General features: G+C 36.3%; 4 protein-coding genes across 10 annotated transcripts in view; 2 read left to right on the top strand and 2 right to left on the bottom strand.

Moving 5' to 3' along the window:
* The window catches only part of LOC104751728 (VQ motif-containing protein 9-like), a 5,089-nt gene extending 4,804 nt beyond the window's left edge, over positions 1–285 (top strand). The window contains exon 3 of the mRNA XM_010473744.2: positions 3–285. Within this exon, the coding sequence (XP_010472046.1) occupies positions 3–10 (8 nt within the window). The 3' untranslated portion in view covers positions 11–285. The remainder of the gene's footprint in view (positions 1–2) is intronic.
* The window catches only part of LOC104751729 (14-3-3-like protein GF14 omega), a 4,983-nt gene extending 2,626 nt beyond the window's left edge, over positions 1–2,357 (bottom strand). Inside the window, exons 1-4 of one of the 2 annotated variants that reach the window (XM_010473745.2) lie at positions 1,706–2,350; positions 1,405–1,527; positions 1,127–1,243; positions 657–1,017 (exon numbers count right to left, since the gene is read on the bottom strand). In XM_010473745.2, the coding sequence (XP_010472047.1) occupies positions 949–1,017; positions 1,127–1,243; positions 1,405–1,527; positions 1,706–2,185 (789 nt within the window). In that variant the 5' untranslated portion in view covers positions 2,186–2,350 and the 3' untranslated portion in view covers positions 657–948. Of the gene's footprint in view, positions 1–656; positions 1,018–1,126; positions 1,244–1,404; positions 1,528–1,705 lie in introns of those variants that run through there. The other variant, XM_019238392.1, reaches the window with a different exon arrangement.
* Positions 5,946–9,739, top strand: LOC104751726 (serine/threonine-protein kinase SRK2C). Of its 6 annotated transcripts, none has more exons than XM_010473741.2 (11): positions 5,946–6,227; positions 6,641–6,705; positions 6,786–6,821; positions 6,988–7,061; positions 7,176–7,244; positions 8,070–8,193; positions 8,304–8,378; positions 8,471–8,572; positions 8,695–8,748; positions 8,852–9,241; positions 9,330–9,739. In XM_010473741.2, exons 4-11 carry the CDS (start codon positions 7,036–7,038, stop codon positions 9,606–9,608), a joined length of 1,119 nt encoding a protein of 372 aa, XP_010472043.1. In that variant the 5' UTR covers positions 5,946–6,227; positions 6,641–6,705; positions 6,786–6,821; positions 6,988–7,035; the 3' UTR covers positions 9,609–9,739. The 6 variants fall into 6 exon arrangements, with proteins under 6 accessions (XP_010472043.1, XP_010472042.1, XP_019093971.1 ...); XM_010473740.2 differs by having other exon boundaries at positions 6,786–6,849; XM_019238426.1 differs by having other exon boundaries at positions 6,786–6,849; positions 8,051–8,193.
* LOC104751725 (F-box protein At1g78280) lies at positions 9,861–14,420 on the bottom strand (the record flags this gene model as incomplete). The annotated part of the gene is given in 16 exon segments (XM_010473737.2): positions 9,861–10,107; positions 10,197–10,383; positions 10,480–10,639; positions 10,727–10,814; positions 10,906–11,124; positions 11,210–11,541; positions 11,621–11,701; positions 11,805–11,927; positions 12,019–12,597; positions 12,679–12,778; positions 12,920–13,119; positions 13,247–13,444; positions 13,583–13,725; positions 13,815–13,867; positions 13,996–14,106; positions 14,230–14,420. Coding segments are annotated over 16 exon segments (2,835 nt in total). The 3' UTR covers positions 9,861–9,980.

The following is a 15,274-nucleotide window of genomic DNA, read 5'->3' as shown; positions in this document are numbered from 1 at the left end:
AGGTCGCTGATCAGAAAAACGTCGGAAACCCTCTTGTCGGTCAACTTGACAAACGTCGTCGTTTTGACCATCACGACAAAATTCCCTTTGTTCTTTTTGTACATCATTAGTGGAGTGGTGTGAATCATTTTTTTTTTTTTTTTTTTTTTTTAATTAACTCCAAATTACTTAAATCTGTATTTCTTTTTAAACTTTCTATTGTTGTTCATGTTGGAAACAAAGAGTAGGAAAAAGAAAGGTATACACATTTGCAACTCTATTGAAAATTCTCTTACAAGTTCGCCATTATCATGATCAAAATTGCATACACATGTTTGTTTCATATTTAATAGTTTTTTGATTGATTTGCTCACTGGTAACGCCATTGGATAGCTATACCGATCACTGAACTGTTTCTTTCGTTGAATATTTGTTTTTGGCTCTGATGCTTTCATTTTCAGTTGAAACTTCAAACTCTGACGAGATCATTAATTTTCAACCTGTATTAATAGTGTAAATGACTAAAAGAGTGTCTATACTTAAATAGTTCTTTTGAAAGGTATTCTTTAGATAAATCAAGTTGATGATTGATCTTCAGACCAGGTAAAGTAATTGGCTTTTATACAGTCCAATCAACTAGTCTGCTTTTAAGAATGAGGACAATCTACGCCACAAGATAAGAGACAAGAGACTGACTTCATGATCTTCAAATTGATGAGAAAACAAAGAAAAAGGTTTCAATTGCATAGACATTGAAAACGATAACAACCAAAAATAAAAAGAGAAAGAAAATCAAGCAAAAGAGATAATAAAAAAAGAAGATGATTGATGATGGGTTCGGACTTGCCACAAATATGATGAATGAATAATAAGCTTTTGAAGATAAGCGAAATGGCAAGAGCGACCATTTAGATGATTAAGAAAAAAACATATGGACGAGAAAAGAAGAAATTCCAAACACTCAAAAGATCACTGCTGTTCCTCGGTCGGTTTTGGAGCTGCTGCTGCTGCTTCCTTGATCTCATCCGCAGCATCATCCTAATGTGATCATATCCCCCCCAAATTACAGAATTTAGTCAATGAAATACGGAATCATCCATTTACTAAAAAACAAAAAGAACAACCAAGGATTGTAAAGACAACAAACCTGCATATCGGATGTCCAGAGAGTAAGGTTATCACGAAGAAGCTGCATGATCAAGGTACTGTCTTTGTATGATTCTTCACCAAGAGTGTCCAACTCCGCTATGGCTTCATCAAAGGCCTTGATAGAACAACAACAAAAAACCAGTCACATTCATTTCCTTGAGATAAACAGAAACAAATGATATATAAAGCACGGATCCATGAGGTCAACTTTTATGGCAATTCCCAAATTCCACATTAGAAAAAAAAAAATGAAAGATGAGTAGCGGATTCAAATACCTGTTTGGCGAGGTTGCAAGCACGATCAGGAGAATTGAGGATCTCGTAATAGAACACAGAGAAGTTCAATGCAAGACCGAGACGAATTGGGTGAGTTGGAGCAAGCTCTGCATTGGCAATATCCTGCAATAATAGAGAGTATCATCACATTATAATAAGATCAAAACCAATTCAATCTCAAGATCTTATTCTAACCTAATCCCGAAATCAGAGTAATCTAATGAATCAACATCAACAGATCAGAGGCACAATTCAATTAAACACTAGATCTGAGATTGAGAAGAGAAAGAAAGAAAGGAACCTGAGCGGATTTGTAAGCGGAGAGAGTGTGTTCAGCGGCGTCTTTCCTCTCTTGAGCAGTCTTGAACTCAGCCAAGTACCTGTGGTAATCACCCTTCATCTTGAGGTAAAAGACCTTGGAATCGCCAGAAGCAGCGGCAGGGATGAGCCTAGAGTCAAGCAACTTGAGGATACCGTCGCAGATCCCGGTGAGCTCCGTCTCGATCTTAGACCTGTAATCACGGATCGCCAAGACGTGGTCGTCGTTACCGCGGCTCTCTTCCTTCTGCTCGATCGATGAGATAATACGCCACGACGCACGGCGAGCACCGATCACGTTCTTGTAAGCGACGGAGAGAAGATTACGCTCTTCGACGGTTAGTTCATCTCCGTCGACGGCGGCGGAGACTTTCTCCATGAACTCTACCATCTCTTCGTACCTCTCCGCTTGTTCAGCGAGCTTGGCCATGTATACGAACTCTTCACGCGCAGAAACCGCCATTGTTGTTGTTCCTTGAGAGATCTGAGATCTGAGATCAAAAGAGAGAGAGGGGACGGTTTGGATTTGAGGATCTGTGTGTTGTAGGTCAAGAGCGAGAGAGAGAGAGAGAGAGAGGACGATGAGAAAGAATTGGGGTGTGGTGTGTTTAATGAGGGGGAAAAAAGTGATTTAATGTTAATGCGTTTTAGAGGAAAAGAGTGAAACTTGGAACCAAGATTTAATCTGGCCCGTTGGATTCGTTTCTTCTAATATTGTGTGGCCGGTCCTGCTTTTTAAAGGCAACTTTATTTGTTTGAAGCCCACCTTTTTTTAAAAAAAAAACCTCAAATTAAGAAAAACTTAAAAATACTTTTATGAAACAAAAAAAATGGTAAATATAATGTGATTGTTATGGAAATTTTGGGGAAATCTATAAAATAAATGGTATTGTAAATTTGATACAATTAGTAGTAGTATATGCATTTCTAAATGGGTCTAAGAGTTAAAATAAATAAAGGCTAGATTTTGTTGAGTTGAAAAGAAAAAAAAAATTTACTGTTATTATCTCTACCAATTAGAAAAGAAAAAAAAAATTAATATTCCTTCTATATCATAATAGACGATGTTTTAGGATTTTTACATAAATTTAAAAAATTTATAATGTTTAGATATAAATATATTATTTATTTATAATAACATATTTCATAATTATTAATATATAGTAATTCATCAAACTTTTAAATACTTATTTAATAATTTTGATAATTAAGATTTGGATACAATAATGGAAGCAAGTTGGGTTAACAAAAATTGAGATAGAACACAGCTAAGAGGGGTACACATGTGTTGTGAGCATGTGAGGGGATCCAAAGGACTCTCTCTCTCTCTCTTTCTTCTTCACATTTTCGTGGCGCTCCTCTCTAAAGCGTTACGTTTTCTTTCTATTTTTTTTTTGTATACGTTACTGAAATATAAATATGAATCGAATCATTTAACGGAAGTCAATCGTATTTGGATACCTCCTCGAAATTATTTATCGGTTTATCAGTTTACGCTTTACACGAAAGTCTTTTTTAAGATTTGTTTTACAGTTTTTGTTTATTAGTCTAGTGCTTATCCTTATCCATGATTATGTTTTTTTTCATATTCATAATCTAATTACTTCTTCGTAAAGGTTGTTTTATTTTCCTTGATGATGATTTATATTCAATAAATAAATTAAAGTCGGTTACTCTCTCTCTTTCTAGCATAAAATGTTAAAATATACAATGAAAATACGTTAAAACAGTTCGAGATTTATGGCTAGTCCATCTACATATGGTGATAAGAAGGTGAGAGAGAATGAGGCAAGCGCAAAAGGCTACTTCGCAAAAGAGATCACAAGTTTATAAAAAAAGAGTCGGATCAGTTAAACGACTATTTTGATCCGACGTGTGAGGGGGGGAAAGGGACAACAAGAATAGTTGCGTAGGTTTTGCCCCCAAAAAAGAAAAAAGAATAGTTGAATAGGTATCGATGCTAAGTGGTTTAAACCATCGAAATATCCAATCCCTAATTTAAAATGTCTTGCTTGCACGTTCTCTACATAAAAATAAGGGTTTAGAAGCCAGACTCTTGGTAGATGAACATTTGATCTTCTTCTGGTGTTTTGGTAAGGATCGGGAGACGTGACATTAATTTGTGCCTCTCTATATAGTTCAACCTATCAATGACATGCCGTTTTCTAAGTATTTAAGGAGGAATGGTGACTCCCACAATGTATGTCGTTCGAGATCCCCGTAAGGTTTTGACATCATGATCAATCTAAAGTTTAATTAGTTGCCATCCCCTTATTCTTGGACATATAAGGGTATATATATATATATTTATTGACAAAGATTACATGAGCAGATTCGTAAACCGGATTTCCGAGTGGTCAAGGGTTCGATCACGCCTAGCAGAGGATCGGAATGGGTGATTGACTATTGTATATTGTTTATTTATATGTTTTCCAAACAAAGCATAAAACTAATATATATAAGTTGAGATGAAGATAAATGGATGGAAACTAACAACAAAATTATGGCAAAAGGAAAACGGTGTGCCCCTGATTTATGATTCGTTAGTTTGATGAATGATCCACCAACCTTAGCCATACAAAATTCACTTACAGGCCCACCAACCAATGAGAGAAAGTACGGTCCAAACTTAGAGTATGAATGATAACTGCAGTCAGGGCGGACAAATCTGTCTGCGGATCAGACCGTTCTGTTTTAAGTGTAGATAATGGACCGCTGCGGTCCAACTCTATTTGTAAGGAAAAATGATCTGCAATTGGACCGCTACAGTTTTGTTTCTGTTTTTTGTAGACCGCACCACTGCGAACTATTCATAATGAATGGTAAATAAAAAGCGGTCTAATCCATAGATAAATTTGTTCACTCCAACCGATACAACCATTCACACCCTTAGAATACTGTCTTTGTAGAGAAGACTTTTAATTTAAAAAAAATATTAGGCAAAGCACTGATCATATGGCTAAGTTTCCTTAGGAGAACGCTTTTGAGCTCCATCTGTAAATAATGATATCCCCGAGGCTCCCCTGCCAATAATTCTAGTTATCTTCTTTTCTTTGACTATTCTTAATAAACTAGTAAAAGAAACTTTCGTCTTGTTGAGATCGATGAGTCTATCTTGTAATCATGTTGATAAACTCTTTTTTCTTTCTGTTTGTCGGTGAAGACAAAAGAGCTTACAATACTGTTATGGTTTTACTTACACAAAACTTTAGGGTAATTTCTTACTTTATATATTTTCCAAATACCTAACGATCAAATACTTAAAACTCTTCCAAAACAGTAATTAATCATTAGTTAACTTTCTTATATTAGCAAAATCAAGAAAGAACCACGAACTTTGACACTAGTTATTAGACTATCAAAACTACTAAATACAAGTTAACTTATATATAGTAAATACAAGCTTATGATGGACAGATCTAACTAAACAAAAATCTTGGACTTGAGAAACCTCCAACAGTCATCACAACAAGCTAATGATAAGACTAATTATTATCTCAACTGTTGTCGAGCATTGCACAGTAATCGTTTTCATCTTATTATTTCATAAGGCCAAGAAAAATGGAATTCTTTGTGATGAGAAAAAAAAAAGACAAACACGTATTAGAAAAAAAATTGGAATTCTTTAATAGATACTAGAATATACTATATACAATTCACATTCCTTTGTTACTAAGATTCCGATTTTTTTTTTTAATTATTATGAGAACTAAAAACAATTTCTACGACGCAGAAAACCGACAACATGTGTAATAGAAACCCCACGACACGACATTCTTTAAAAATCTCTTTTATTTATAAAAATATACTACTACTATTTTGTGAAATTGTTGTTATACAAAAATTTTATATTCTCTCTATTTCATGTTTCATAATGTTTCATAATATAAGATGTTTACAACTTTCTATGCAATTTTTTGATTAATTTTATATTTTTTTATTATACGGTTTTGTTTATGATTGGTTAAACTTTGTAAAAGTAACAATTCTTTAATATGCGTGTTTTATTACACTATATTTTGAAACGGAGGGAATAGTACGAGAGCAAATCCAATGGAATAACCAATACCCTTACTCAATCTTTTTAAGGCCCAAAAATAAATCAAAAACCTTAAAATATGTCCAATTTTCAGAGAATCGATTCTTATGAAGGCAACGGAAGAACCCAATAAGACACGGTACGTGTCAATTTTGCATTGGATAATGAGTAAATAGAAAAACAATTTTTTTTTCCAATTTCTTCTTTTCTCTTTCCCGACTCTCTCTCTCTCTTTTCTCTCGTGATACTTCCCTCTCTCTCAAATCCATAGAAATCATTGAACAAATCCATAGAAATCATTGGATTCAAGGCGATTACGAAGGTCATGCCTCTTTACGGTCCTAATTCTCAAGGTGGCCGTCGTGTGGGAGGTTTCTCCTCTGGTCGCGGTGGTGCTCATCCTGGTGGAGGGCGCGGCGGTGGTGGTAGTCGTGGCGGTCGTGGGAAACAGCGATGGTGGTATCATGTAATTTTTTCCTTTCTCTTTTCCCCTAAATTTGAGTTTCTAGGTAACTCTTGAGTTTTGAGCTTGAATTGTGTGTCTGTGTGGTCATGTTGATACTTTATATACTTGATTTGAATCGATGTAGCTGCTGTAGTTAGCTTTGATTTCTTCGAATTGTATTGTATCCGGTTGCAAGAAGATGAAGAAGCTAGAGATTAGGTGATATGTGTAGTTCGATTTTATATATGTTTTGTTTGGTTTTGTTTCCTTTTAGGATATAGTTGTTGGGGAGACTTGCGTTGAGTTCCGGCATTAGGATATACCTTGTGGCTCTAAGACAATGATGATCGGATCCATCTATGCAGTGCATTAATCATCTTATTATGAATCAAATTTGATAGATTCTCAAGCATTCATAAGTTTTTTTTTTGCAGCGATTTTGTATCTCAAGCGACGTTGTTGAAAGATTTCGTTTTTTGTCCTTGAGGAGGATGAAGAAGTAAGGTTTTTTTTTTCTCTTTTCAATACCATATGCTTGGTAAGTGATTTAGGATTTTATGTGTTTTGATTTTGTTTTAGGTAGATTGAAGAGCAACATAGGAAAGCATTAGAGGAGTATCCTTCTGATTTTGCATAAGATGAGGTTAATATAGACTACTGATTAGTGATTGCTTTGAAAGATGTCTTCAACAGGTCCATGAGCTCTCTCTCTCTCTATTACAGTCTCTTATATGTCTCCCTCTTTGTTTTCTTCTGATTTCTTTGACTTAAACCTTGGTAGAGTAAAGAGGCTGGTAGGTAAACATGATGGCATACGGTCAGAACTTCGATGATGGAAGAGACAATTACAATTAGGTAGATGATGGTTACAATAAGCATCACTTTAGTCTCTATTTACTTACAATTTTTGATTCCATAAAACTTAGAAACGATTCTAACTAGTTGAAGATGTTCACTGTGTTCTGCCAGGAACAATAGGCGACTGACATTGGCTGATTTCATTGATCATCCAGATTGTGGAGAATGTTTTAAATCCAGGTACATTATGATCTTTTCATGTAGGTTGTCACATGTTTTCGGCTTGGGAGCAAGCGATTGTTGTTTATTTTGATTTGAAAAATAGTACTTTGGTCCTATTTGAAAAAGAAGATTCTCTGCTTAGTGGGTTTCTCTAGTGGAATGATGAATTTTGATAAGTATTTAGTGGGTTGTTTTGATTAGATTAATAATAATTATATGATTAATTTATTTGTGAGTAACCTATATAGGTTACTCCACTGCCCTTGCTCTGAGATATTTAAGGAAAACAATAATAATTCTGCTACTAGTTGGCAAATTTTAAAACTCTCACGACATTTTAACACGTGTCTAATTCTAGATCGATACTTGCTCTCTCACAAGTCATAAACACACAAAACAGAGTCAAAAGCAATGACTGCTCTGTTCCAAAAATCAAAGCTGGTTCCCAATAAGATCAAATTCCCGAAATAATGTGCGATCCATCTTTAATCGCTTTGTGTTATTACATCACTTCCTAAAATTCCGGTGAAATCTTTTATTTCCGGGGAGGTATACTTCCAAAAAAAGTTGGTTCCTTTTTCTTGAAGTTATCTCTTCACTTCGATTAATTTAATTGGTTCTTCTGTCTTCTGAACAAGAGAACAGAGGAGCTCTGTCTCGTTTCCGTCTTATTTATTTCCTATTCTCAAACATACACAGACGACACATGTGTATGTGTGTTTGATTTCAATCTTTGTTTTTTGTCTCTGAAAAAGTTATATTCTGTTTTTACCTAAATTGACTTTTGGGACAACAGAGTATATATATATATACAAACAGAGCAGCTCTGTTTTTTTTTTGTAGAGTTATGGAGAGGTACGAGATAGTGAAGGATATTGGTTCTGGTAATTTCGGAGTAGCAAAGCTTGTTCGTGACAAATTCTCCAAAGAGCTCTTCGCTATTAAGTTCATCGAGAGAGGCCAAAAGGTCGGTATTTTTTTTAGCTCTCTGAGCTACTACTAATGCAAGATTATATTATATTATGTTAGTTTCTCTGAGTTTCTTAAATATGTTTGTTTTGTGATTTGTTTATGAAGATTGATGAACATGTACAAAGAGAAATCATGAACCATAGGTCACTCATCCATCCCAATATAATAAGATTCAAGGAGGTATATATATGTATATATATATAACAATGTCTTCTCTTGTGGGTTAATTTATTTATTTCATCTTAAAGTGACATAAAAATTGAAAAAAATAGGTTTTGTTGACGGCAACACATTTGGCGCTAGTAATGGAATACGCCGCCGGAGGAGAACTGTTTGGAAGAATCTGCAGCGCCGGAAGATTCAGCGAAGACGAGGTCATTCTTGTTTTGATAATACTGATTTTGTTGTCATCATGATCTTAACAAAATATTCTTGAAAAGAAAATAAAAAAATCTCAAGTGTGTATGATTGTATGAATGATTGTTTGTTTTTTCAGGCAAGGTTCTTCTTTCAGCAGCTCATATCAGGAGTTCATTATTGTCACAGTCTTGTAAGCAACATCACATTTTGCTCTCTTTTGTTGTTTTTGCAATGAAAACTTTACAATTAAAAAGTGTTTGTTATTTCTTTATTTTGGTATGGGGAAAATGAAGGAGATATGCCATAGAGATCTAAAGCTAGAGAACACATTACTGGATGGAAGTGAAGCGCCGCGGGTGAAGATATGCGACTTTGGATATTCGAAATCAGGAGTTCTTCATTCGCAGCCAAAGACAACAGTAGGAACACCTGCTTACATTGCACCTGAAGTGCTCTCCAAGAAAGAGTATGACGGCAAAATCGCTGATGTTTGGTCTTGTGGAGTCACTTTGTATGTTATGCTTGTTGGTGCTTACCCTTTTGAAGATCCTTCCAATCCTAAAGACTTTCGTAAAACCATCGCTCGGATTCTCAGAGCTCAGTATTCCATTCCTAATTACGTCCGAGTTTCAGATGAATCCAGGCATCTTCTCTCTCGCATTTTCGTCGCCAACACTGAAAAGGTATGTAATGTTGTGTTCTCTTTCAACTGTGGAGATGGGAACATATCTAACCTCAAATTCCTCAACTATTTCGATTTGGATGTGACAGAGAATAACAATAGAGGAAATAAAGAATCATCCTTGGTTTCTCAAGAATTTGCCGGTGGAGATGTCGGAAGAATCATTGAGGATGAATGGTCCATCGACTCAAACAGTGGAAGAGATAGTTTGGATCATTGAGGAAGCTCGGAGACCGATCACTGTAGCTGGTGGACTCACCGGTGGAAGCAGTGGGTGCGCCATTGGATGTAGCAGTATGGATCTTGATGACTTGGACACAGATTTTGAGTACGATATCGATACCGCTGATCTCCTTTCCCCTTTGTGAACTGTTTTATCACCCAAACAAAAGCCAAAGATTTCATGTTTCTGAAGCTGATATACATTGATCATTGATGATACACACAGACGTGAATATAATTGTTCTTTAGAGTTTTGCTTATTGAAAAACTTTAATCATTTGAGTGTGAAACATTCTATGTGATTCTTTTTATATTACAACAATGTTAATTAATCATATACATACACTAATTAGGCAGCATGATACGTATAGAAAAAGTAAAAAATAGATTCATTAATATAAATAAAATATTTTTTACGGTAATAGCTTTTAATTAATCAAATATGAGTTGAGTTTTCTATAATTTGCCAAATACAACAACAAAAATTAAGAACTTAAATCGAAAGAAAAAAAACGATATCAGTAGTTGTTAAGTAGATTCCAAACAGTTTGCTCAACTTGCTCCCATGATTCAGCTGTCCGAAGTTCATCCCAAATACTGAACATTGCACCCAACACATTCTCTTCATGTAATATACAGTAACACCTGCAACCAATCACAATCACAGATCATTCAGCACAAGAAGCCTTCAAAGGCTTTTCTTTAATCATGTTTATAACAGCTTTATTACTTACATTGTGCGGTAGGACGGACGCAATACTTTCTTCCTTGTACTACTGTCTGTTGATTTTGTAGTTACATTCTCCGGTGACCTACTTCTGATTAATGGAAGCCCGTAACTCTCTAGAAGCTTCTTGAAAAGATCAGTGTCTCCTCTGAAGACGTCCAAGTATATTGGTATTAAGTCGTAGATGGGATCTCCTACAATTTCCTCACTCTTTCAGAAAACTCTCCAAGAATGCCCAACAAAACTCCAAATTTGGGAATATAGTTTATGAATTTGGAAGTAAAACGTACCAATGGATAAATCGCTGAAGTCTAGAATATGACTGGGACGCCATGACTTTTGTTGGCCATCAACTGAATCATCTGCGTACGGTTCCATATGAATGTTGTCATCCATGACGTCTGAATGTATCCAGGTGCAGGGCTTGATTTCGTCTCCACCATTTGTGTCCTGTGATCCCAGAAAAAGGTTATGTTAATTCGATTTTAAGAAGGTCTAGATTCCTGATAAGAAAAAGAGAGAGATAAGAGCAGCAACCTTGAAAACATTGAGTAAATCTACAAAAAATTCATCAGGAATGTATTCGTCTATACTGTTCATCAGAGCCCGCGGAATAGGATTTCCCCTGAGAGGTTCAGACCAAATAATCACAATAAGCTTTTTATAGAGAAAAAGCAAATGGAAGCAGAGTCAATGAGTCAATTCAAGAAATGCACCAGTTTTCCAGACGGCTAGTCACGTCTTTCTTCTTTTGGGACAGAGCATCGACAAAAACTTTCCATTCTGCTGGAATATTCAACTCCTCATGAACAGCATTTACATTCAACAACTCAGGACAAGTGACTGGTGGATACGGCAATAGATGAAGGTTGCGTAGTTGTTGTCCCAGAAAGGAGGCCAAGTTCTGAGCATCGTTCCACGTCAGATCATCTCTTCTGCAACAACAGTTTTAAGTTAGAGATACTTGGTGTAAAAAATGAGTCACAAGCAGATACAAATAAGGAGAAAAAGAGCACTCACAATTGGGCAAATATCTTCCCTTTGCATCTTTTTGTTATAATATACGGCCAAACATGTGAACTCAATGTACCAAAAGAATCGGGTGCTGGCTTCCCCTGGTTTCTATGTTCACGTAGCGTTTTGTTCCAAATTCCAAATGGAAATTCGCTGTTCAACATTGATGCGTCAAAATCCACATTGGAGCTAGAGATTATGTCTGGGATTCTCTTGCCATCCCAAGGGACAACTTTGTAAGATCCGTTTTCGAAGAAAAGAATCCCGCTTGCTAGAACATCAGGAATATGTGATTTCAAAGGAGAATCAGCCCGGCCAAGAATGTCATAAAACTCAAGCTGCACAAATGAAGACAAAGAGTTACAATCATAACAATTCCCATGGGGTGCTCAAAATTATTGTATAAATATTACTTGCCTCAGTTCCAAGACCGTACATAGATTGTTCCAGCCCTCCTTCAACAAACAATTTAATGGCGTAGTCAGAGAACAGATAAACCTGACAGAAAAAATAAGAGATGTCAGAAGCAGATTAGTGAAAAAATTAGGAATATTGAGGAACATTTTTTGAGAAACTTTTCTAATAGAGACAATCAACTCACAGGGTTACTGCCAGTTCCAACTGGAAGCTTTTCTTCTTCGGTAACTGACGGCAGGTTGTGGAAAGTGCATACTTCCTCTAGACATCGCAACCATTTCTCAGCATTTAAAGCAATGCATGCTCCCTAACACGGCAATACAGAGGACACGTTAAGAAATGATGATGGAGAGATACTTATAAAGCTATAAAACTAAAATTTCAAATATGAGGTTTACCTTCCATATTAGTTCTCTCATCTCAGGCTTCAGAACCCAGAGCTTGGATAGCCAGGCTCTCATTTCTCGTTGACCTACAGAGTTTCCCATAGACCAGGGGAAATTGTAATGGTCTCTTTCTTTATCAAGAAACGAGGCAAGGAAATCAATATCATACGAGAATCCATTCTTCCACATATTGTATCTCTTCGATAATCCATTCGCATTCTCTTTGTGTTTTTCAGTGCCTGTCCCTCCATTCATTCGTGTTCTCTTCTCTTTCCTGGTAAGGTCTGAGTAGCTCAAAGTATTGTCGTCTTCATCGTGTGTTTCGTTTTCTGAATCTTCAGAATTTCCATCATCAAGAGCAAGAAGGCCAGCACGACAAACCCCTTTGTGATGGTAACCAGGCGCCATATCCAAACACACGTACCCGAAGTTTTCTTTGTTCACAAAATTCTGGGTAACAGCCACTGTTGGTTCAAGATTAAGGATACAGTGCCACCAACCACTTGGAACATAAATCGTTTCGCCAGCTAGTAGTGTGCACTCAATCGGTTTGTCTTCGTCCGCAAGGAGGGGATAATAGTCTAGCCACCACTGTTTATGGATAGAAATTTTTTAACGTGATACAGTAAAGAACAATCAAAATGACAATGCTTAAACAATTCAGCAATATACCTGCAGAGATGAGGGGGTATCGATACTGACATCACCATCATCTTCATTTACATGAACTGTAACACCTAGAGGCACTTTTCCAGGGGGATACAATGCCCACCTATTTATAACATAATGACATCATCCTCAGAATATAGTATCACCCAATTCCAGCGAAGCAATGGAGAGTAATATTGCAGGAAACAAGAACTTAGCGCAGAAAAAGGAAAAAAAATGTATTTATGTCCTCAAAAGTGTCTACCTTTTCCGGCCACAAAGCAGGGTATTCCAGGCACTGGTAAGAGCTGGATCGACATGCCAAGATGCACCAGACCTCTCCGGACCAACTATAAGCCATCTGTATGGTGGACGACTTTCTTTGTCTAAGATCTCAAACCAATCTTCTTGAAACAAATGAGGCACACTATAGTCTTTCAATAATTCAGGAGCAGCATCTCCGAACTACATGAAATGTTGAACCCTTAAATCCAAGTGCCAAATATTTTCACTAAGAAGTTTGGGTTATGCTACAACTCTATCCCTGATGAGAAGAAAGTTTTGTATAAAGTTACAAAACTGTTTCTCGTACCTTGTCGTCAAAAACGTATAGAGGATCTTCATCCCGCTGGAGTTTCATATATGAGATGTAATCCTTAAACTTCATGGAGATTTTGTTGGGACTCCTCTGAGATATTCTAAACGGGACTTCACCATATTTCTCTACTAGTTGGTCGACCGTCCACGTATTACTGGCTGGCCAAGAATCAGCAAGGCCAGAAAGCAAAACCTAAACCATAGACAGTAACAACATCACAAAAAAATTTACATATCTGGATATTTCTAAAAAGATCAAAATCTCTTTTACTAGCCACAACAAGACATAACCTTTGCATATATACACATGACTCAAAAGATTAAAACTTACAGGTTTCTTGGCGTCGTATTCCTTGGAAAACTCATCCAAAGAGATATCTCTCCTACGTTCCACATTGCCATCATCAAAAGAGAACCCATCAAGAGATGTATTACACCTATAGAATCGTTTATACAAGTACAACGAATTGAATCCTGCACAAGAGCAGAACCAAAATGAGATCATCACGTGAGCATATAAACAGAAAAATCTTGAAGGAGTAAAGTATGCATCAAGCAATTACCATCAAAATGCAAAGGTCTCTTGTATGCCTCATTTTCTGGAGCAACTCCTTCTCTGTAATATCAGAAAAACCAATCAATCAACACTTTTTCACATAAGCACAAAAACTCCAGGGAGAGAGTCTGAAACTTTCAACATTAGCCAAATTGTTTCATTGAACATAAATTCCAAAAAGTACTTACAGATGCAATGTAGTTTTTTTCCAAGAACCTTTGTAGTCAAGAGGACCTTTAGCTCTTCTGAGACACAAGCTCATCCATAATGGTTCTTCGTTACACAGAATATACATAACACTACCAAAATCAAACATATACACATAAACAACACTATTATTATTTATTAATCACAATTTCTCATAAACGTCCTGAAATCAAAATCCTGACTAATTAGTTGCTCAGAACGCGAATTATTCTAACCTGCTGACGCAAGCGAGGTGAGCGATGTCTCGGGGAGCAAGGTATTCGAGAAGAACACAGATGGTTTCATCTGGGAGGACACTGAGACTACCGAGAGCCTCTGGTCGACGATCTCTCTGTCCCAACGTCGTCATTTCATACAACACAGCTTCAACAAAATTTCGAATTCTCTCTGAAGATCTGATTCTTTTCTTCCTTCCTCTCGAGTCTCAGACCGCGGTGGCGCGTGATGATTCCGATTCCCGAGTCTCGTCGTCGTCGTGGTGTGGGTCACCGAGTGCGCGTAAAGGCCTTGGCGCACGTTTAACGATATCGAACTACTACTTACGGCGTCGTTTGAACGATCGAATCTGATGACTGATGAGAGAAGAAGGTTTATCGCGTTTAGCTTACGCAAAATCGTTTTGTAAAGGGATAAAACGCGGAAACGCGTTTTTTTAATCTACAAAATGGGCTTTGTGTTGTGGGCCTTGTGGCCTTTTAAATAGTATGTGTCAGGATTCACGATATTGAAAATTAAATGGGCTTTTACGAGAAACAGCAATAATCGCGTTTCTTAAGAAGAGTAGTTTAAAAAAAGAGAGGGGATCCTGCTGTAATCATAGTTAGTCAAGGATAATTAATAAAAAAAAATAGAGGATCCACAATTTGAAAACATTTTCTGAAAATAAAAAAGAACAATGAATTTATTTTATTAAAGGAGCTTTTTCACACAGAGAATGCTAATATTTTAATACACTTCACCTACTTGGAGATGCTTACAACGTGCTTTTTTATATGTGCTCTCTGTAAATAGATAGAGTCTTCAATTTTTAACTCTTTCTTTTATTCTGGGGTCGTTGATAGATGTTGTTACATTTTCCACAATTAGATAATATTTTATTCGTTGTGAGGACTCTTTTTTAGGTAAGTGCTTTCAATTTTTTAGGAACAGTCTTGCCCATAATTTATTTACATCACCGATCTTAAACATTGAGATTAGATCGACGGTGTATTGATGAGAGATTGCCATTGTTTTTTTTTTTTTTTTTTTTTTTTTTTTTTT

Source organism: Camelina sativa, chromosome 16 (genome assembly GCF_000633955.1).
Source record: "Camelina sativa cultivar DH55 chromosome 16, Cs, whole genome shotgun sequence".
NCBI classification, from domain to species: domain Eukaryota; kingdom Viridiplantae; phylum Streptophyta; class Magnoliopsida; order Brassicales; family Brassicaceae; genus Camelina; species Camelina sativa.
Note: the sequence above shows the minus strand (reverse complement) of the source record. Positions and strands in the feature narration are given on the sequence as shown.